The sequence below is a fragment of the Lepus europaeus genome, chromosome 1 (genome assembly GCF_033115175.1).
Source record: "Lepus europaeus isolate LE1 chromosome 1, mLepTim1.pri, whole genome shotgun sequence".
NCBI lineage: Eukaryota > Metazoa > Chordata > Mammalia > Lagomorpha > Leporidae > Lepus > Lepus europaeus.
Window position 1 is genome coordinate 66,398,833 of NC_084827.1, and position 22,850 is coordinate 66,421,682.

Consider the following 22,850-nt stretch of genomic DNA (forward strand, 5'->3'; position numbering starts at 1 on the left):
ATGACTCAAGGGCCCCTACACCCACATGGGTGACCTGGATAAAGCTCCTGGCTTCTGGCTTGAGCCTGGCCCATCCCTGCCCATTGTGGCCATTGGGGGAATAAAGCAAAAATTGAAGATCCCTCCTCTCTTCCTCTCTCTCTCTCTCTCTCTCTCTAACTTTGACTCTCAAATAAATATTTTAAAAAATCAATTTGAAAGATGAACACATTCAAAAGACATTTCACTTCTGACTTGTAACTGCATAAATATCTCAGCAGAAATATTTTGCCTACTTCTAAGTGCCAAGGTATTTTTAAAAAATGCATTTATTTGAAAGACATCCAGAATGCATTCCTATCTGCTGGTTCACTCCCCAAATGACTGGGGCTGGGCAGGGCTGTCCTGGGAGCCTGGAACTCTACTCAGGTCTCCCACATGGGTGGCAGGGATCCAATGACTTGAGGCATCACTGCTACCTCCCAGGGTCTTTCATAACAGGAAGCTGGAGTGGGGAACTGGAGTGGGGATCACACCCAGGTACTCTGACGTACGACACGGACCACTGCTCGGCCAATGCCCACCCCTAAGTGCCCAGATTTGGAACCCTAACATGACTTTAAAAAAGCTTTATTTGTTTTTGTTTGAAAGACAGAGTTACAGAGAGGGAGGGAGGGAGGGAGAAAGGGAGGGAGGGATGGAGGGAGAGAAAGAGAGAGAGAGAGAGAGAGAGAGAGGCAGAGATCTTCCATCCAGTGGTTCGCTCCTCAAGTGACCACAACACCTGGGGCTGGGCCTAGCTAAAGCCAGGAGCCTGAAACTCCATCCAGGTCTCCCACATGGGTGGCAGGGGCCCAAGCACTTGGGTTATTTTCTGTTGCTTTCCCAGGTGCATTAGCTGAGAACTGAGTTGGAAGTGGAGCACCTGAGACTCGAACCGGTGCCTTTATGGGGTCCTGGTATTCCAGGTGGTGGTTTAACCTGCTGAGCCACAATACCAGCCCACTCTAATATAATTCTACCCCCTAAAGAATCTAGTAGAAGTTAGCTGTTGTCTGTCTTTGTCCTAACAGTAGAGAAAGATCAGGATGGGCCTAGACTATTCTGTTGCTGGCCCCAAGCAGGGGAAGTTTTGAAAGACACAGTGCTCAGCAAAGGAACCCCTCGGCCATCTGTAATAGCTGGCAGCCATTGATCACAATGTGAATGTTGACACTGAGTAGCTGTAGTTACTCAGAAAAAGTGGTGTCTACAAAGATGTGGGAGCATAATGATGTCTGGGGTTGGGGGGGAGTTTATACATTGCATAAAAGTAGCATTCGAAATCAATAGTGATGGCAAGGGGAGTGTTGACATGTATGGATCTCTTATTTCTTAAGGCCATGTCACTTTAAAGATTTATTTATTTATTCGAAAGGCAGAGTGACAGAGAGAGAGAGAGAGAGAGAGAGAGAGAGAGAGAGAGGTCTTCCTTCCACAGGTTCACTCCCCAAATGGCCACAATAGCCAGGGCTGGGCCAGCACAAGTCAGGAGCCCAGAACTCCATATGTGTGGCAGAGGCCAAGGACTTGGGCTGTCTTCTGCTGCTTTCCCAGGTGCCTGAGCAGGGAGCTGGGTTGGGAGTGGAGCCGCCGGGACTCCAACTGGCACTCTGATACGGGATGCTGGTATCCCAAGCAGTGGCTTAACCCACGTCGCTGTGTACGGCATCCTCTGTGTTTGGCAGTGGGAGAAGCTTCCTGCTAATGGGAAGCCTGGGAAGTGGCAGGCGGTGGCTCCAGTGACTGGGTCCCTGTCACCAGTGGAAGACCCGGGTCCAGTGCCCAGCCCTGGGCCATTGGAGGCACCTGGGGAGGGACCCAGCAGAGAGGACCTCTCTCTGCCTCTATCTCTCTGTGCCTATCAATTTTTTTTTTTTTTTTTAGCAAGTGAGTGTGGCTTCTCTGTCTATTTTGCCAAAAGGCATTGAATACAAGCTCTGTGATATCCATACCAGGGCAGCCAATCTGATAACCGAGGTGGACCAAGCACTGACTCACACCCTGGTGGGACAGAGCCAGACCACAGGAGGTTCCATCACCTGCTCAGAAGGGCATGCAGTGTAACTTAGGAATTGTTCATTTCTGCAGTTTCCCATTTGACTTTTTCAGACCATGTTTGCCCATGGACAACAGACAACAGAGAGCGAAACCACAGGCAAGGTGGGGGAGACCAGAAGCGAAAATGGGTGACCCTAGTTAGTTTTGTTGTGTGTATATATATACGTATGTGTGTGTGTGTGTGTTTTAAAAAGATTTATTTACTTATTTGAAAGGCAGAGTTACAGAGAAGCGGAGGCAGAGAGAGAGAGGAGAGGCAGAGAGAGAGAATGTTCCATCTGCTGGTTTACTCCCAAGATGGCCACAACAGCCAGAGCTGGGCCGATCTGAAGCCAGGAGCCGGGGGCTTCTTCCAGGTCTCCCACATGGGTGCAGGGGCCCAAGGACTTAGGCCATCCTCTGCTGCTTTCCCAGGCCATAGCAGAGAGCCAGCCCTTTTGTGTTTCTTTTCTAAGGGGCTGGCCTTGCAGTACAGTGGTTAAGCTACTGCTTATGATGCTGGGGTCCCTTACTGGAGCACCACTGAGTCCCGGCTGCTCCACTTCAGATCCAGCTCCCTGCTAATGCACCGAGGAAAGTGGTACAAGTACTTGAACCCCTGCCACTCACACTGGAGATCCGGATGGAGTCCCAGCCTCCTGACTTCAGCCTGGCTGGCCCAGACCCAGCCATTGTGGCCACTTAGGGAAGTGAACCAGTGGCTGGAAAATCTCTCTCTCTAATACAATCGTTTTTTTTTTTTTTTTTTGGACAGGCAGAGTGGACAGTGAGAGAGATAGAGACAGAGAGAAAGGTCTTCCCTTTGGTTCACCCTCCAGTGGCTGCTGCAGCTGGCACACCACACTGATCTGATCCGAAGCCAGGATCCAGGAGCTTCTCCTGGTCTCCCATGCAGGTGCAGGGCCCAAGCACTTGGGCCATCCTCCACTGCACTCCCAGGCCATAGCAGAGAGCTGGCCTGGAAGAGGGGCAACCGGGACAGAATCCGGCTCCCCGACTGGGACTAGAACCCGATGTGCCGGCGCCACAGGCGGAGGATTAGCCTATTGAGCTGCGGCGCTGGCCTACAGTCGTTCTTTAATTTAAAAATGATCTGACAGGCATATAGAGGGAGAATATGCTCGCCTTCTGGTTTACCCTGTAAATGCACACAATGGCTGGGGCCATCAATCCAGGTCTCCTGTGTAGGGTGGCAGGCACCCAACTGCTTGAGCTGTCGCTGCTGCCTCCAGGGTCTGCATCGGCAGAAGCTGGAATGGGGGATCAAACCCAGGAACTCCAATTATGGAGGCAGGTGTCTTGATGACCGGGCCAAAAGCCTGGCCCAGGGGGCAAGGGTTTTGGGGGTTGCAGGCTGCATGGTCCCTGTTGCACGTGTTCCACTCTGTGGCGGAGGCGTCTGAGCGTGGCTGTGAGCCATCCTTGGCTGACGCGTGCATGAGAATATTCGAAGTTCCAAATTACCAGCCACAACCAAGCTCTACTTTTAGTTGAAGCCATTTATAGAATCTTACTGAGTCTGTCATCAGGGCTCCAACGTGTAAGACGACTCATTTTCCAAAGGGCTCGGGAGAGGCAGCGCTCGCGGATGACGGATGTGCTGAGCAATGCGTTCCCCTAGTCACAAAAGCTCCTCCGATATTGAAGTAGTGCGCTGATGCTGGTGACAGACGGAATCTAAACGCCTGAACCTGCGCCCCAGGGGAGAGAATTCCCCTTTGAGTGGTGTGGCAGCAACAGGCTGGCTAGGGAGCCAGACTCCTAACCCAGCCTCCCTAGCAGTGAACATGCCACTTGACTAATGCTGGCCAGCGGGACATCAGCCAAGGTGACGCATGTCAATCAAGACCTGGCCTGTGGCCGGCTTGGGGCTCAGTGGGGACAGTTGCTGCCTGCAGCGCCAACATCCCATATCAAGCCCTGGCTGCTCCAGTTCTGATCCAGCTCCCTGCTAACGCACTGGGAAAACAGCAGAAGAAGGCCCAAGTGCTTGGGCCCCTGCCACCCATGTGGGAGCCTTGGATGGGCTACCAGGTGCCTTCCTGGCGTCAGCCTGGCCATTTGGGAAGTGAACCAGTAGATGGAAGACCTCCTTTTCTCCCTTTCTCACTGTCATTCTGATTTTCAAAGTAGATAAATCTTTTTTTTCCAAGGCGTGACCCATGACATTCTCCATGGTTTTCCCCAGACCTCAGGTTGAATGCAGAGGGCTCGGAGGCTGTGGGGAGGGCAGAGCCAGGGCCTGGAAGGAGCCGTGGTTGTAACAGGAACTTTGTCCTGGGCTTCCCATGAGTGAGAAACAGAATTCTATTGGCTTGGGGTGCTGGCGCTGTGACGTAATGGGTAAAGCTGCTGCCTGTAGTGCTGGCATCCCATATGGGCACTGGTTCGAGTCCCAGTTGCTCCTCTTGTGATCCAGCTCTCTGCTATGGCCTGGGAAAGCAGTAGAAGATGGCCCAAGTCCTTGGGCCCCTGCACCCATGTGGGAGACCCAGAAGAAGCTCCTGGCTCCTGGTTTCAGATCAGCGCAGCTCCGGCCATTGTAGTCATCTGGGGAGTGAACCAGTGGATGAAAGACCTCTCTCTCTCTATCTCTACCTCACTTTGTAACTCTGTCTTTAAAATAAACAAAATAAATCTTAAAAATCAAAAAACAAAAAACTTCACGGTCAGCTGGCCAATAGGGCGTGGTTAAGCTGGTGGGGCCGCTACAGGGAAGGTTGGCCCAGTTGTAGTTCTTCATTTGACCACCAGAGAGAGCGCCAACGCTTCCTATAAAGATTCCTTCAAGCAGTGGGTGGGCGAGCCGACTCAGCAGCAGATCCTTTCAACTCGGCGCACTTGGTTAGTCCATCGGTAAACCCAGGTGTAGGCTGTCATAGGAACTCCCATGGTAGGAGGGGACTTCCTTGTCCTTGTTTTCTGGAATCTGGACACCACGGCCGACTCCCTCCACTCAAAAATCACCCCAATTAGTAGAGCGAGTGCTGGGTGTTGGGAAGCTCCTACCTCTGGACACTTCGGATTTCATTCCATCCTCAGGTTCACCCCCTTTGGAGGCGACCGATGGAGTCTCAGAGAGGATGAACAGCAAGTGGCTGAGGTGGGATTTGAACCCAGGTCTTTCCGCGCTGCAGTAAGCCCTCCATTCTAAGCGCTCTGCCCCAGGGCTGCCTCCCTGGGGTGGGGCCTGTACAACTTGATCACTGGCCCTAAGGCTCCCTCTCCCAGACCAGGCCCTCTGCTCTGCATATCCCGCTGACAGTCGGGGAGCTGGCTCTCTCTGCACTGTCTCCTGCCCTATGCCACCTTCCCAAGCCAAGGTGGGTCTGCCTGCACTCTTCCTGGACACGTGACAGCACAGCCATCTACGGCAGAAACGTCACGGCCATGATCGCCTCCGTAGCCATAGGCTTGAGGGCTCTTCACCTCCAGGGCACTCTGTCTCCCGCACAGATTCTACACAGTGCACTTCTGCCCCAGCTCCTGCCTTCTCTGGGCTGCTGGCCCCTGAATGGTCCGGTCGTCTCCATTGTTGGCTACTTAATGGCATTATTGTGTGCTGCCAAGTATCCCCCTTCTTTTTTTTTTAATGATATAATTTCAAGTATTTTTTTTTGAAAAAAGATTGGTTTATTTATTCATTTGAAAGGCAGAGTGAGAGAGAGAGAGAGAGAGAGAGGAGGAGGAGGAGGAGGAGGAGGAGGAGAGATAGGGAGAGAGAGAGAGAGAAAGAGAGAGATTCTTCATCTGCTGGTTCACTCCCCAGATGGCTGCAACAGCCAAGACTCCACCTGGGTCTCCCACATGGGTGCAGGCGCCCAAAAAACTTGGAACATCTTCCACTTCCTTCCCAGGCGCATTGGCAGGGAGCTGGACTGGATAAGGGAGCAGCTGGTACTGGAACTGGCGCTCCACTATGGGGACCAGCCACACCAGCCCCGACATCTCTCTTGTATAATACTTGATTCTAGTATAGTTATAATAATGAACATATTTCAAAAAGTAAAGATATTTCAAAAGCTGGGATTAAAAGATAAGTTTATATTGGTGCCAAAAATGTGAAATGCTTGCATATAAAGGTTTTTTAAAAAAGTGTTTAGAAGATGAATATTATGAGAAAATCTATGTGTGGGTTTCAAAAATTGTTGCACCATAATAAGATTACCTTTTAGCTCCAGTTTTCCATAAATTTTTTGAAGTCCCCTAAACTCTGTGCCAGCCCCGCTTACCTTGGAAGTGTGTCCAGAGTGTTCAGTAGGCTACACGACTTCTGTTTTGTCTCTGAAAGTCATTTCTTGCTTGTCATTTCTACTATTTATTAAAAAAAGATTTATTTATTTGAGAGGCAGAGTTACAGAGAGAGCTAGAGGAGAGAGAGAGAGAGAGAGAGAGAGAGAGAGAGAGAGAGAGAGAGAGAGAGGGCTCCCATTCACTGGTTCACTCCCCAGATGGCTGCAATGGCCAGTGTTGAGCTGTAAGAAGTCTGGAGCCAGGAGCTTCTTTCAGGTCTCCCACGCAGGTGCAGGGGCCCAAGCACTTGGGCCATCTTCCACTGCTTTCCCAGGCCACAGCAGAGAGCTGGGTCGGAAGTGGGGCAGCTGGCCCTTAAGGCATTCAGATCTGGCTAAAAACCCATGAGAGTTTCTCAGGCATGGAAAACCAAGACACTGTGGCAAAAAATAACCTAAATGAAAGATCTCTGGGGCCGGCACGATGGCTCACTTGGTTAATCCTCCGCCTGTGGCACCGGCATCCCATATGGGCGCTGGGTTCTAGTCCGGGTTGCTCCTCTTCCAGTCCAGCTCTCTGCTGTGTCCCAGGTGTGCAGTGGAGGGTGGCCCAAGTGCTTGGGCCCTGCACCCGCATGGGAGACCAGGAAGAAGCACCTGGCTCCTGGCTTTGGATCGGCGCAGAGCCGGCCATAGCGGGCATTTGGGGAGTGAAGGAAGGAAGACCTTTCTTTCTGTTTCTCTTTTTCACTGTCTATAACTCTACCTGTCAAATAAAAAAATAAATAAAAATAGAAAAAAAAGAGAAATATCTCTGTGAGTGAGATCCCAGCAGAAAGAAGGGGCCATCAAAGAAGGAGGTACCTTTCTCTGAAGGGAGGAGAGAACTCCCACTTTGATTATGGCCTTGTCTAAATAAGATTGGAGTTTGTGAACTCAAGAGGCTTCCATAGTCTTGGCAGCTCATGACAAGAGCCTTGGGTGATTACTGACGTCATAAATAAGAGTGTCAATTGTTAAATCAACTACAGGAGTCACTGTGCACTTATTCCCCATGTAGGATCTCTGTCCTTAATATGTTGTACTATGAGAATTAATGGTAAAACTAGTTTTCAAACAGTGCTTTATACTTTGTGTGTCTGTGTGGGTGCAAACTGTTGAAATCTTTACTTAGTATATACTAAGTTGATCTTCTGTATATAAAGATAATTAAAAATGAATCTTAATGAAGAGTGGGATGACAGAGGGAGTAGGAGATGGGATGGTTTGCCGGTGGGAGGGTGGTTATGGGGGGAAAAACCACTATAATCCAAAAGTTGTACTTTCAAAATTTATATTTATTAAATAAAAGTTTTCTAAAAAATAAAATTAATGAGAAACACTTAAAAAAAAAAAAAGGAAGTGGAGCAGCTGGGACTAGAACCAGTGCCCATGTGGGATGCTGGTGCCACAGATGGAGGCTTTACCTATTATGCCACAGCACCGACCCCGTGTGATTTCTACTTAAAAAAAATCTGACTTCACTGAGGGATTGTTTAAGACAATGCTATGCATGCACTTTAAATGCACCTGTGGGAAGCGGCACTGTAATGTAACAGGTAAAGCTGCCACCTGCAGCACCAGCATCCCATACACATGCTGGTTCGAGTCCCAGCTGCTCCACTTCTGATCCAGCTCTCTGCTATGGCCTGGGAAAGCAAAAGATAGCCCAAGTCCTAGGGCCCCTGCACCTGCATGGGAGAGCCTGTGGAAGCTCCTGGCTCCTGGCTTCGGATTGGCCCAGCCCTGGCTGTTGTGGCCATCTGGGGAGTGAACCAGCAGATGGAAGACCTCTCTCTCTCTCTCTCTCTCTGCCTCTGCCTCTGCCTCTCTGTAACTCTGACTTTCAAGTTAATAAAAAAAAATCTTTAAAAAAAAAAAGTACCTGTGGATGAATCTTGGCAAGTTGCTAGATCCGTGTGAGCCCATTCGACCAAGGCAGAGAACGATTAGGTCACGCAAGAGTTCCTCTGGGTTCCTGCCCATTAATTCCCCCACCTCCGTCCTGCCCCAGGACAACAAAATTAAGGCCTCTCTGGTTTCTGACTATCCAGGTTTGGCCTGTCTTCTCTGGAGCTTCATGCACATCAATGTCTTCCCTGGGTAGACATTCTGCTTACGCATGTGTGTAGTACCCAGAGAGGTGCACAGTTTTTAGGTGTTGGTTAAAAAGAATTAATTTATTAAAAGAATTAATAAAAAGATGGGCTGGAGCTGTGGTGTAGCGGGTAAAGCCACCACCTGCAATGCTGGCATCCCGTATGGACACCGGTTCAAGTCCCGGCTGCTTCTCTTCTGATCCAGCTCCTTGCTGGTTGCCTGGGAAAGCAGTGGAAGATGGCCCAAGTGCTTGGGCCCCTGTACCTACGTGGGAGACCTGGAAGAAGCTCCTGGCTTCAGCCTGGCCCAGTCCTGGTCATGCGGCCGTCTGGCTGACAAAGCTGCCATTCCTCTGGCTTATGGTTCTCCTGCACGAGGCACCCAGAGAGGCAACATATTGAGCTGTGGGGGGACTCCCAGCAGGAGCCCGGGCTCTGAGCTCCTCTGTCTCAGAACAGGATGCCCTACAACTCCTGAGCCCAGCGACCCCCGGATTCCTGGGGTGTAAAACCCAGGGCAGACTGCTTTCCTCTGTCCCTGGATGAGGTGGAAGAAGCCTTGCATAAAGGAACACGAATGGGTAGTTGCAGAAAGTTGTTGAACAGGAGAAGCTGAAAAAAAATCAGAGCAATCCGTCCCCCCCCCCCCCCAGCATGATGACAGACACCAGGTGGGAGAGACCATGGGGGAACTTTCTAGAATGCCAGTCATGTTCTCTGTTCTGATAGGCATCTGGGTTGTTACAAGCATATGCATTTGTTGAAACTCATGAAAGGGTTCTTTTAAGACTTGTGCATTTTGTTGTATATTTATTTCATCCCAAAGAAATAATAGCACTGTAGACAACCATTGAATGCTGGCTGGCAACGTGAATGCTTAAGTATTAGTGTGGAAGCATACTGACAACTGCAGCTTGCTTTGAAATGCAGCAAAGGGGCATTCAGGGGCGGGCGTTTGGCCTAGCAATTAGGACACTAGTTAAGACCCCCGCGTCCACTATTGGAGTGCCGGGGGTTGATACCTGGTTCTGGCTCCCAACTTTCTCCTCGCTAATGCAGACCCTGGGGCAGCAGTGATGGCTCAAGTAGTTGGGTCCCTGCTGTTACCTGCAGCTCACTTTGAAATGCATCAAAAGTAATTTACTAGGGCTGGTGCTGTAGCACAGTGGGTTAACGCCCTGGCCTGAAGCGCCGGCGTCCCTTATGGGTGCTGGTTCAAGACCCGGCTGGGCCGGTGCCATGGCTTAACAGGCTAATCCTCTGCCTTGCGGCGCCAGCACACCAGGTTCTAGTACCAGTTGGGGCGTCAGATTCTATCCCAGTTGCCCCTCTTCCAGGCCAGCTCTCTGCTATGGCCCAGGAAGGCAGTGGAGGATGGCCCACGTGCTTGGGCCCTGCACCCGCATGGGAGACCAGGAGAAGCACCTGGCTCCTGGCTTCAGATCAGCGAGATGCGCCGGACGCAGCGGCCATTGGAGGGTGAACCAACGGCAAAAAGGAAGACCTTTCTCTCTGTCTCTCTCACTATCCACTCTGCCTGTCAAAAAGAAAAAAAAAAAAAAAGACTGTTCTACTTTCCATCCAGCTGTGGCCTGGGAAAGCAGTAGAAGATGGCCCAAGTCCTTGGGTCCCTACACCTGCGTGGGAGACCTGGAAGAAGCTCCTGGCTCCTGGCTCCTGGCTTTGGATCAGCGCAGCTCCGGCCGTTGCATCCAATTGGGGAGTGAACCAGTGTATGAAAGAACTCCCTTTCTCTCTCTCTCTTTCTGCCTCTCCTCTCTCTGTGTAACTCTGACTTGGGTTTCTGGCTTCCAGCTTCAACCTGGCCCTGCCTGGCCAGTTGTGGGCATTTGGGGAGTGATCCAGCAGGCAGAGGGTCTCTGTCTGTGTCTCTGCCTTTCAAATTAATAAAATGAATGGTTTAAAAAAAGAAAAAGCAACCCGAGTTAAATGCTGAGGTGCAATGCACGCAGTGAAATTCTCTCCACTTTTCCTTAGGTTGGAAATGTTGCATAATAATACAGAGAGAAAGAAGTAAACAGGAAGTCCTCTGCCGTGCAGTGTGACTACAATAATGGCTTGGGGACAGGTGTTGTGGCCCATCGGGTTCAGCCACTGCTTGGGTCAACCTCATCCCGTGGCGGAGTGCCTGCTGGAGTCATGGTTTCTCCCATCCAGCTCCCTGCTAATGCGTCTGGCAGGAAGCAGAGGATGACACAAGGGCTGGGCCTCTGCCACCTACGTGGGAGATCCAGGAGGCAGCTCCAGGATTCTGGGCTTTGGCCTGAACTAGCCTGAGCTACTGTGGGCATTAGGGGAGTGAACCAGCAGATGGAGGATCTCTCCTCCTGGTGTCGCCACCTGCTTGCCCTATGAGGCAGAAATTAAGCTGGCTCTCCCCCTTAGCGCCTCTGCCTGCTCCCGCGGGCTCCTGGAGGGGACTGAACTCCCACTACGTTGGTTCAAGGCAAACACGGGACCTGCTGTACCCTGAGCTGGGGAGGAGAGAGAGGAAAGGCTCCACAGCCCCACAGGAAGCAGGGCGAACGAGCAGAGTGTGGGAGAGCGGCCGGCGGACAGGGAGAGGGGCTGGGAGAGCCGTGGAGAAGATCACCAGCAAAATGCCTTCACCTTCAAGGCAGCCTGCAAGATCCCCTCTTTCATTTGCTAAATTACAAAAGTAAAACAATTTTAAAACTCATCAGGCTCAGTGCTAGCCAGGAAGGGATGGCAGGCTTCTTTTCTTTCTTTCTTTCTTTCTTTTTTTTTTTTTTGACAGGCAGAGTGCACAGTGAGAGAGACAGAGAGAAAGGTCTTCTTTCCGCACTGCGCTGATCTGAAGCCAGGAGCCAGGTGCTTCTCCTGGTCTCCCATGTGGGTTCAGGGCCCAAGGACCTGGGCCATCCTCCACTGCACTCCCGGGCCACAGCAGAGAACTGGACTGGAAGAGGAGCAACCAGGACAGAACCGGCGCCCTAAATGGGACTAGAACCCCGGGTGCCGGCGTCACACGTGGAGGATTAGCCTAGTGAGCCGTGGCGCTGGCCATGGCAGGCATTTTTATACATTGCTGGTAAAAGGTTTTTTTTTTTTTTTTTAAAGATTTTATTTGAGAGATAACTGTAAAACTTGTTCTCAGTTTTGTGTGTGTGTATGAAAATTGTTGAAATCTTTACTTAGTCTAGAGTTGGTCTTCTGTGTTAAAAGTTAGTTGAACCTTAATGGAGAACAGGACTGGGAATGGGAGAGGGAGGAGGAAGTGGGGTGGGAGTGGGGGTGGGAGGGCAGGTATGGTGGGAAGAATCACTATATTCCTAAAGTTGTACTTATGAAATTTGTACTCATTAAATAAAAGGTTTCTTTGCAGGGAAAAAAAAAGAATTAAAAAAAAGATTTTATTTTATTTGAGAGGAAGAGTTACAGACAGAGGTAGAGGGAGAGAGAGAGAGAGAGAGAGAGATCTTCCATCCACTGGTTCACTCCTCAAATGGCCGCAACAGCCAGAGCTGAGCTGATCTGAAGCCAGAAGCCAAGAGCTTCTTCCAGGTCTCCCATGCAGGCCCAAGCACTTAGGCCATCTTCTACTGCTTTCCCAAGATCTGAAGAGGCACAGCCAGACATAATCAGTGCCCATATGAGACGGTGGCGCTGCAGGCAGAGGCTTAGCCTACTATGCCACAGTGCCAGCGCCTGGTAAGAGATTTTTAATTGACACATTATTATACATATAATAATATCTATAAAAATAGATGGCCCCAGTGCTTGGGCCCCTGCACCCACGTGGGAAACCCAGATAAAGCTCCTGGCTCCTGGCTTCAGCCTGAGAGTAAAACAACAGATGGAGGCTCTCTCTCTCTCTCCCTCTGTAGCCCTGACTTTCAAATAAATCCATCAATCTTTACGATGCTCCTTGGCTTGTCGATGCATCACTCCGCTCTCTGCCCCAGGTTTAAGTGGCCTTTCTCTCTGTGTACCTGAGTCTCACACGCTATTCATTGGCTCAGGGGCCCCTGCTCAATCCAGGATGAACTTGGCTTGCGACCCTTACCTCACTCACATCTGCAGGGCTCCTACGGTAGGGCGCCCTCATCCGTGGTTTTGCATTCTGTGATTTCAGTCTCCCGCCGTCAATCATGGTGTGAAAACGTTCCACGGAAAGTTCCAGAAATAACAGCTCAGAAGTGTTACATTGCAGGCCTTGTGGAGTAGCATGATAAAATCTTGTGCTGTCCCGCGTGGGGTGGGAAGCATCCCTCTGTCCAGTGCGTCCACACTCCATACGCTGCCCAACCGTGGCTTAGAGACAGTCTCTGTGATCAAATGGACTATCGGGCTATCACTGTGCTTGGGTCCCCACGAGCCTTCTTTTACTTTATAATGGCTCCAAACACAAGAGCAGGGACGCGGGTAACTCAGAGAAGCCCTGAAAGTGAAAGTGCTTGGGGCCGGCGTTGTGGCATAGTGGGTTAAGCAGCTGCCTGTGACACTGGCATCCCATTTGGGCGCAGGTTCAAGTCCCTGCTGCTCCACTTTTCATCTAGCTCCCTGCTAATGGCCTGAGAAAGCAGCTAATTTAAACCCCTCCCAGCCCGACAAGTGCCTGTGTCCTGACTTACGTAACCGTCTCCAGCTCTGAACCAAGAACAAGGATGGTGCAGACTGCCGAAGACCCCCTGCTGCCCGGTTAGGGACTTGCCCAGCCTGCAGGCAAGCCCACGGTGGCCCAAGGCAACTGCGGTGGGGCCTTCCTGGGGTGGCAGTAGTGAGCAACATGGCTGCTTTGAATGTCTGCGTGCAAACCAGAAGACCCAACTGTGCCGGGTGCAAACTGAAGTGCTGTGTGCTGAGGGGGCGTTGCCACGCCTCCCCACCTGATAAGAACCCCTGCCCAGCTCCCCTCACTGGTGGAATGTCTTTGCTTGGTGTTGCCATGTTGGTGCTCAGACAGAAGTCTCCAATAAACCTTACCTGGGTTGCACATTGGCCTCTTGTTGATTTGCATTGCATGTGTGTGTGTGTGTGTGTGTGTGTGGTGGTCGAAGAACCCAGAGTGGGTATCACCCCAGGGCACAGGCATCATCTTGCCCCGACCCGGATCTCAAAGGCACAACTCTGTAAAAAGCCGTCCCCGTCGGCGAGTTCTCTTGGCTCATTCTCAACTCGAAATACCTGTAATTTAATTCCAAGAACCTTTCATCATCTGGCTACTTAAACCACCCCCTCACGACTTCCCAGCCTGACCCTGGGACCTGAGCCAAGCCAACCAGCCCTGAGGTCTTTCCTTTTCCGGCTTCTGGCTTTCAGGGGTCACAAGACCTTGTGCTTAGCCCCATTTTACTGATGGAGAAACTGAGGCGTACAGAGGCGACAGAACTGGCCCCATGTCTATTTAACCTCGGCAGTGGCGGCCTTTCCATGTAGCCTCAAGATGCCTGCTTCCAATGGAGAGCACTGTCTCTTGGAGTCCTGGACCTGACAAGTCCTTTTGTAAGTAGAGGACACTCTCTGTCCAAGCCCATTTGCTTGCACGTTGAACCTCCGAGCTGGGGGAGCACTGCCAGGGGTGACAAGGTGCCTGCATAGCTCTGGGCCGGGACTTGAGAGATCCGTGCCAGGAAGCCCTCCGGCCAATTGCAGACTGGCTGGGTGGGCCTTGTGCTAAGTGCTCGACCCATTGCTATCAGCCCTGCGAGGGGCAGAATCTGCCCATTTTCCAAGAGGGAGAAACTGAGTCTCCAAGAAGAAACATGGGCCAGCCCCCAAAGATGGAAGTGGGATTCTCAAGTAAGTCTGTCACCCAAACTGGATTGGAGGCGACACGCATGGCGGAGTGGCTGTGGGCAGCACCCGGAGGCGCTGGGCTGGCTGGCGGCCCCTACCATTAACCTCATGTTCCCAGATAACTCCTTGGGATACAGCCCTGGGCTGTTGATAGACCACGCCCCTGAGCTGCTGTGGCCTCCTAGGCAGGACACCCTGTACCCAGGACTCTGTGAGACTGGTGCTACTGCTTAGAGAGGGGGAGGAGTCTCCCAAGCCTGACCGAGCCCCCCAGAACCTCCCCAGGGGCTTAAAAACATTCCAGCTCACCTGGGTGCCACTCCAGCTTTGGAGGTGGGACCTGCTTTTCCGAGTCAGCGCTCAGGAACATTCGCACAGCTGAGTTGGGATTTCACTCACGCCAGCAGCTAACGCCGTGCTGGCTCAGCAAGATGCTATCATGCGTGTTATATCAGTGTGGATGCACAGCTGAGTGGCAGCCAGGTGACACCAGGAAGGGGACAGGGAGACAAGGGCTGCCTTCCCGGGCCACAGAGCCCTGGGTTCACATCCGCTTATATCACCTCTGTTCATTTCCTCACTGGAATATTGGTTGCAGAGGTCTCCATTACCCAGTGATGCGGTGCAAGCCCCATCTTAAAGGCACAGGGGACAAAGGCAAGAAATGAATGCGGCTGGCAGCGAGGCACAGGGGGTTGAGCCACTGCCTGTGACACCAGCATCCCATATGAGCACCCTCTGATCCAGCTCTGTGCTAACATGCCTGGGAGAGCAGTGAAAAGTGGCCCAAGTGCCTGGGTCCCTGCCACCCACCAGGGAGACCCAGATGGAGTTCCAGCCTCCTGAGCCATTGTAGTCATTTGGGAAGTGAATCAGCAGATGGAAGATCTCTCTCTCTAATTCTTCCTTTCAAATAAATAATCAATTTCTCTTGTTCTTTTGTTTTTAAATAACTGAAGCAAAAAACCTAAGTCAGAGCCTGGCCCTAGCAGGTGTTCAGTAAGTGATGGATTCTTTATTTTAAAAAGTTTTTAAAGATTATTTATTTATTTGAAAGGCAGAATTTCAGAAAGAGGGAGAAAGAGCGAGACCTTCCACCTGATGGTTCACTCCCCAAATGGTCACAACAGCCAGGGCTGGGCCAGACTGAAACCAGGAGTTTCATCCAGGTCTCCTCCATGGGTGGCTGGGGTCCAAGCACACTGGCCATCTCTCTCCGCTTTCCCAGACATATTAGCAGGGAGCTGCATCAGAAGTGCAGCAGCCAGGGCTTGAACTGATGTCCATATGGGATGCTGGTGTCGCAGGTGTCGGCTTCACCCGCTATGCCACAACACCAGCTCCAGTGATGGCTTCTAACTGGAGGCCATGGCAGCAGTGCCCTCACTGCCTCGGGATCCCAGCCTTCACCCTCCCACGCAGTGGAGAAATGTCACTTATCGTAACCCCCCCCCCCCCCGCCCCGAGCACAGTGCACCTGCAGAGGGCCACATTGACCCGTTGTCACTGGGGCTTCTTCTCTGAGTTCAGGTATTGTGGAGACACAGGGAGCTGCCCAGGCACCAGCCCGCCAGGCTGGCAGCCTCTCGTAAGCAGCACAGAACACTGGGTGGATGCTTCTGTCATCCACTCCCTCCCCAGTGCTACCACACTGGGTGATAATTGGCTCACAGGGTAAGTCCTTGACTTACAGATGCTGCAGGGACAAAATGGCTTGAGGGCTGGTGGGACAACACTCCTGATAAACCGGACACACTGGGTGCCGGCTCCACGCCAGGAGCTTCCCAAGGCTTCTGCCAATCTCATCCAAGGCTCACCACTGGCTTCCCAGCAGGTGAGCTAGGACCCACTCTGTAGCCAGGTGTGATTGGATAGAACATCTTAGACAACTTGGGTTGTTTCTCCTTCACTCCTGAGCAAGGGAGACGATAAAGGGACAGGGACAGGTGAGAGGCTATGGCTCCCTAGTGCCTCCCTGGGGTGCTGTGCAGGTACCTGGGTGTGGTGGTTTTGGCAGCCTTCCTAGGCTCTGTTTCATCTTCCCTCAACCACGTCAGCACCTAGGAAAACGAACTCCCACATAAATGACAACTGTCACTCTGGAAGTCACCTCTCCTGGGCCATGCATCTGTCTGGGTTTTAGATCGCAAACCCTAGCTTTGCTGGAGCAACCTCCTTGTGTATGAGGCTGCTCTGAAAAATGAGTGGAAAGTAGAATTAAAAGACATATTTATTTGGGTGCCCACATCTTGAAATCTACGTGGAGTAAGTCTTTAAAAAAGTTACAGGAAATATGTATTATGAAAACCCATGGCTGGCGCCGTGGCTCAATAGGCTAATCCTCTACCTGCGGCGCTGGCACCCTGGGTTCTAGTCCCAGTCGGGGCGCTGGATTCTGTCCCGGTTGCTCCTCTTCCAGTCCAGCTCTCTGCTGTGGCCTGGGAGTGCAGTGGGGGATGGCCCAAGTGCTTGGGCCCTGCACCCGCATGGAAGACCAGGAGAAGCACCTGGCTCCTGGCTTCAGATGAGTGCGGTGCGCCGGCCACAGCGGCCATTGTGGGGTGAACCAACGGAAAAGGAAGACCTTTCTCTCTGTCTCTCTCTCTCACGGTCTAACTCTGCCTGTCAAAAAAAAAAAAAAAAAAAAAGAAAAGAAAAGAAATAAAACCCATACCCGCATCTCCTAACTTGGGTGCACCCAAATAAGCGTGTATTTTAATTCTATTTTCCAAGAACTTTTTGAAGCACCCTACACACCAGAGCTGCTGGGCCAGAACCCAAGGCATCACTGCTCTCAAAGGCTGTCGATCTAGCCACACCTGTGATCCTCATGCCCACCTATTCCCCACGGGTCGAGGTCCCCACACCTCAGACTTAACCAAGCAACTGTCTGTCCTCCTGGCTGCCCCGGGGGGAGGCAAGGGCATCTGAACCAGGGCGACAAGCATCTGAGAGCTGGTTCTAGTGTATCTCCTGGCCAGTTCTTCTCAGGCCCTGCTGTTCTGGGGACAAGGCTGAATGGCTAAGACCAGGGCACAGGCCCTAGAGAAGGAAGGAGACGAGGCTGCCTGGTCTCCGAGAGCTTCTCTGGAATCCCTGCCTGCCTCAGCTCCCCCACCTGCAAAAGGGGACACTATCACCCCCAGCAGGACTGCAGCAGCCACCCAACAACCCACGCCCTCGGCGTCAAGCCCCCGCCTCCCTGCTCTGCAACCTCCCCCTTCTCCCTGTATGTTGACCTCAGTGGCTGCCTCTGGCCAAGCTCCCGTGGGGCCCTCGGGAACGCCTTGGGTCAGGGCAGAGGCACACTTCACTGCCACTGGCAGCTTCTTCTACCCTTGCTCACACACTCAGGAATCACGGGGCTGGCTGGACCTCATAAAACCCATGGAGTCCAAGATTATCAGTGTCCTACATGGAGGCTGGGAGTCCCTGCCCAGCATTTACCTGTCCCTCCTCAGTGTGGCTACTATGGGGAAGAAAGGCCACTCCCATAATCCTTCTCCTCCACACCCAGAGGGAGCTCATACCAAGCTTGGGGGCGGAGTGGCGCTGCCCACCTGCCCCACACTTTGGAGGGTCTAGGGTAGGGCGAGCCTTAACACTCTTGGGAAAATCTTTCCAAAGAGGAAGGGAGCATCGGAGATCAGAGGGGTGAATTATTTCAAGAGCCCAGACTACTGAAGACTTAGAGTAACAAATGAACTTTTAATGGATCTCAGATAAAAAACTACTCAGGGCAGGTCAATGAGCCATTCAGCCCTCACTCTGCTAGAGCCCCATCTGAGGAGCCCTGGGATGCGGGGTTCGCTGGCTATTTCCATGCTGGCACACCCATCATCTGCAGTATTAGAAAAACAAGGCCTATTGGTTTAGTTAAGTGTGCGGCCGGGAGCCTCATCCGGGCCCTTAGATTCCGTACTTCTGCTTGAGCTCCTCCACTTTGTCCACGTACGCTCTCATGGCGCTCTCCTTGGAAGTCCCTGCGAGGAACCGACAAGAGTATTAGGCAAGGAGGCATCAAGCAGGCTCGAGGACCCTAGACAGCTCTGGGGGGCGGTACGAGGGGATGCTCAGTGTCCCCCAGAGTCCTGGATCGCCAGGGCGGCCTGTTGGGAGGTCCTCAGGTCATTGGGCAAGACCTTGGTCATTCTTGTGTGACCTCGAGTACTTGCAAGGGGGCTGTGATGGAAGCCAGAGCCTGGCCCCTCTATGCTGCTCCCCGACTGCCTCGTGACCCCCTTCCCTCTGCCATCTGGACTGTGGACCCAAAACCGTGGGCAAAATCCACCTACCTTTGCCTCCTAAGTCACTTGTCATGGGTATTTTGCATGGAGACACCTGCCAAGATTAGCCTTAAAGGGGTGTGGCCTAGTGAGCCCTGAGCTCATGGTGGTGGCGGCGTGAGGCTGGCCTGAGGTCTATGCCTGGCCTGCTGGCTATCCATGTTCCCCAGCCATGGGGCAGGGGCCAGGGTGAGCCCCTAGGAGAGAGGCTGGGCCTGCAGACAAGCAGGGGGCCATCACCGCAGCGACTTCGCTGGTTCCCGTTCACTCTTATTTCTGCACCTGGTTGGTATCTCCCGAAGCTTGTTAAGCAAAGCCGGCCGTGAAGAAGCCAAGCTGGCCAGCCTCTTCTCCCCTGACTGCAGTGATGAGAAAAGTTTCGAGGACAGCAAGCGAAAGCAACTGCTACTTGGACAGGAATGAGGCAGGTCTTTGTCTTCCTGCTGTAGCACAAAGGACACTGAATGCGCTCTTCAGAGATGGGCTCACCCAGTTTCCTGGATGCCAGGGGGGACAGGGGTGTGCTGGGAGCACCAGCAAGTACCTGGGGTTTGAGAACTGCCCGACAAGAATGGACGGGCGGGTGGGCGAGCGGGCATTCCCTCTGCGGTTACTTGCATATCCTAGGAGTGGATTCATTGTTTCGTGGCCCTTCCTGAATTCAAGGGTTTCTCATTTTGCAGGAGGACAGAGGGCTTATTCAGCGGCCGGCTAGCGAGGACACAGAGGCCGCCAGGAGCTTTGCTGCCAGCTTTTGGGTCTTGCTGGCAGAGGTGGCACGTGACTAAGTAGGAGCTTGGAGACCTCTTGGCTGCCATTGCTCGGCACAGAATAGCTCCATTCACACAGCCTGCCAGCAGCTTGCCCCTGCATTAGCTCATTCCCTTCTTATATGCGCCCTCTGGCTGCAAGGGATCTGGGGGGGGGGGGGGGCTTGGGTGGGAGGGGGGCACTGCCTGGCCTTTTGGGGGAGGGAAGTGGTGTGGGAGGAACCCATCGCTGATTCTGATCACACACAGGGCCCACAACAGGTGCACCCTCCATCCCCTCCAGCTGACACCTGTGCTCCGAGACGGTGCTTTATAGAAAAGGTCTAAAAGGTATTTAGAGAAAAAGTAGGTGGGCCAGGATGCCCCCCGCTGTGGCGCAGGCCTGGCTGGTTTCCGGGTGGGCCTCAGGACTGCGTCTCTTGTGCTTCATAAAGCACAGTCGTCCACTGCCCAGCTTCACAGAGAGGGGGGCTGCTCAGGACAGTTACCTTTCAGCTCGTTCCAGGCATCCCACTTGGCCTTGCCTTTGAGGTCCAACAGCCCAGGCCGCTCTTAAATGAGAGAAGACGTTTAGATCTGTTTCCAGTTCCAACAGAGAACTTGTTATCAACTTTCTGGCCGCGAAAGCCATCTTTTATCAGACCTCCTGCTTCTAGGATCTGTTCTGGAGTTAAAAGGTGCCTGGCATGGTGGGGCCTGCCTGACGAAACCCAGGTGTCCCGAAATCCAAACATAAGACCAGCGAGAATAGGAGGAAAACTGCAACATCCCAGGCTTTCTCCCACGCATGCTCTCCGCTGCAAGATTCCTCAGCTATAAGATTCCTTTCCCTGATGCACTGCTGTAACCATCTTCTAGGCGTCCTTGCCTGCAAGCTGTCTCTTCAAATCCTTGCTCCATTTTTCTGCCCAACTGTTAGTCTATTTCTTGCTGATCTGTGGGAGCTATTACTGAGGGCGAGGTTTCTTTAGGTTATACCATGGTGTTTATGCTTACCAACCTGTTATCATCTGCAGTTGGGCGACAGACTCACTACCTCTGTGCTGGCCAAGTTCACTGCCAGTGGCAGCGACGGCAGCGTCCACAGCCTGGAGCACTGCACCTGAGGGACCTCGAGTGGCCCGAGCACTTTGCAAGATGCACTCCAGGGACGCCTGGAGAAGCCTGCGGAATCCTCAGGAGAACCCCACAGTGGCATCCCACAGCTATTTCTGCCTCAATGGAACCGCACATTGGCGACATCCGATTTGGAAGCCAACCAATACACGTGGCTACCAAGCCCCTGAAACGTGCCATACATGGACGCGGCCGAAGCCTGACCTCTTCATGCTATTTAATGGACTTATCTTCTGTTAAAATTTGCAAAGCTGCACATGGCTCGTAGCTCCTGTACTGAAGAGTTCAGCCCTAGGGTGAACGGACATCTCCCTGACCGAGAAGTGACTGATTCCTGAGCCAGGCTACCCACACTCCTGTGAAAGCAAGTGGCTCAGCCAGAGCAGAGGCCAGAAAAGCAACTCAGCCCCTCTGGCCACCCCCACTTCACCTCTCCTTCCCCACAGCCCACAAAGCCACTGAAAAACTGCTCGGCCACAGACCTTGCTGTGCAACCAGGGCTTCGCTTTGCATTGCCTGTCATCCTTAGCTCTGGGCGCTGCCTCCTGCTTCCAGCCAAGCGGCCAGCCCACCTGCTCCACCCTCCGCCCCAGCCACTGCAGCACAGGGGCTAAGTTTGCCTTTCTCCGGCCCAGGAGCAGGGAGGTCTCTTTCCGTGCCACCATGGGCACCAAGTCTGAGTCTCTGCACGGACCTGCGTTGCTCTACTGACTCGGTACACACCCTCCTCTTGGGGACTTGGGGGCAGAAGCAACACTGCCCAAGGCAGGAGAGACAAGAGTATTACAAAACATGGTTGCCCAAAGCACAGCCTCAAAACACAGTCCAGGATTTATGGAGAGGGAACAGTCATCAGGCTGCTGGCAGCAAAAGCGTTTCTCACCTGATGCACAAAGCCAGGTGCTTCTCTGCCCCTGCCATCAGATGGCCAAGTGCTCCCACTTTGGTCCTGGCACATCTAGGGCGGTGGCAGCACGGCTCAACACAGGTACTGTGAGTGAGCGCCTAGAGCAAGTCTCTTCCGAGCTGGGACCTTGGCTTCCTGCCTGGCAGATGGGAGCCGCTGGTGATCACTGGTGAAGCCCTTTCAAAACCAGGATTTGAAATCTGCTCCCTGAGCCACTGAGAACCTATAGGGGCGCTCCCACAGACTGCCACTCAAGCTGCCAAGGCCACTGGCCACGGCCTGCCTTGAAGAGTAGTGGCGCCTAACCTGGGCTCAGCATACCTGTGTTGACGTCACCCACGGTTGCCTGTTTGTAATGGCTGTAGATAAACAGCATCTCTGCGTCAGCTGGCTTGGTCTTGAGGTTCTTAACTTCCTCGGCAGCTTTCTCAAACTCAGCCTGAGTGGGCGGTTACGGAAAGTGATGAGGGTCTGTTTCAGGGGGAGAGGTGGGAGCCTTGCCTCACTTGAACCCGGCCCCCAGGGGGTGGGGATGGAGAGGGCAGACAGGCAGGCACTTCCTCCTGCAACGCTGGTCGGAGAAGGGCAGCTCCCCGCTACAGGGCAGCTAGAAAAGATCTTGCCCAACCCTGGGCGGTCTTGGGTCCTGAGCGCTCAGGTGCGGGAGGCAGCAGGGACTGCCCGGGAGCGAGGTGCACTCGGTGGGAAAGCTGCCAGGCCCACATCGGGGAATGGCTCAGCCCTGCGGAGCCCTGGCTGGTGCACGGGGGTGGCAGGGCGTGCTCAGGACAGGGGAGGAGGGGACAGGGCCCGCGTGCAGCGGGGTCAGCAGCAGGAACCGCTGGGGCCGCGGGCGACCTCTGTCCCCGGGCCAAGCCCAGGGAAAGGCAGGTAGGAGGAGCCGAAGGTCGCCCCGTAGAACTAGATCTTGGACAAGGTCTACACTGCAGCGAAGGGGGAGGGCTCAGGTCCTTCTCCCCCGGCCGCGAATCCCCCCCTGGCGGCTGGCCTCCCGGACCTCTAGGTCCTCGCCCCGCCGCGACGCCCCGAGTCCGGCCATTCCTTTCGGATGGGGGCCTCCCTCCCTCCTCCTCGCACATCGCCCCCAGTCTTTTCATCTGGGACGTTTGCCTCCAATCACCGCGAAGTCCACCTCACGCGCGACCTTCCAGGCGCTGCGGGGCGGGCAGCAGCTCCAGAGGTCCCAACACGGAAAGTTCCGCTCACAAGGCTCGGCCCAAGGCATCCAGGCTGGGCATGGGGCCAGGAGGAACCGCGAGCATTAAAGGGGGCGACCCTGCGGGATTCAGCTCGTGGAGACCCCACCCCGGCGTCCGGTCCCGCTGCATCTTTGCAGGCTTCCTGGGCACGCGTCGTACCTGAGACATACTGGCCGCGATGCAAAAATCCCCGGGAGCCACGGAGAGGACGAGAGACAAGAAGCAAGAGCGTAGGAGCGGACTGGCAAGCGCCTTTGCAAGTGCAGCCCTAGGCGTCCCGGCCCGGCTCGGGCGAGCGCCGAGCAGCCAATCAGAAGCTCG

The 22,850-nt window shown here is 53.3% G+C and overlaps 1 protein-coding gene across 1 annotated transcript; it reads right to left on the reverse strand.

The window, feature by feature from the left end:
* Window positions 1–17,918: 17,918 nt before the first annotated feature.
* DBI (diazepam binding inhibitor, acyl-CoA binding protein) lies at window positions 17,919–22,802 on the reverse strand. The gene is made up of 4 exons (XM_062184876.1): window positions 22,689–22,802; window positions 21,631–21,748; window positions 19,775–19,837; window positions 17,919–18,213 (listed from the first exon to the last, which is right to left on the reverse strand). The coding sequence occupies exons 1-4, from the start codon at window positions 22,695–22,697 to the stop codon at window positions 18,140–18,142; spliced, it is 264 nt and encodes an 87-aa protein (XP_062040860.1). The 5' UTR covers window positions 22,698–22,802; the 3' UTR covers window positions 17,919–18,139.
* Between the last annotated feature and the right edge of the window lie 48 nt (window positions 22,803–22,850).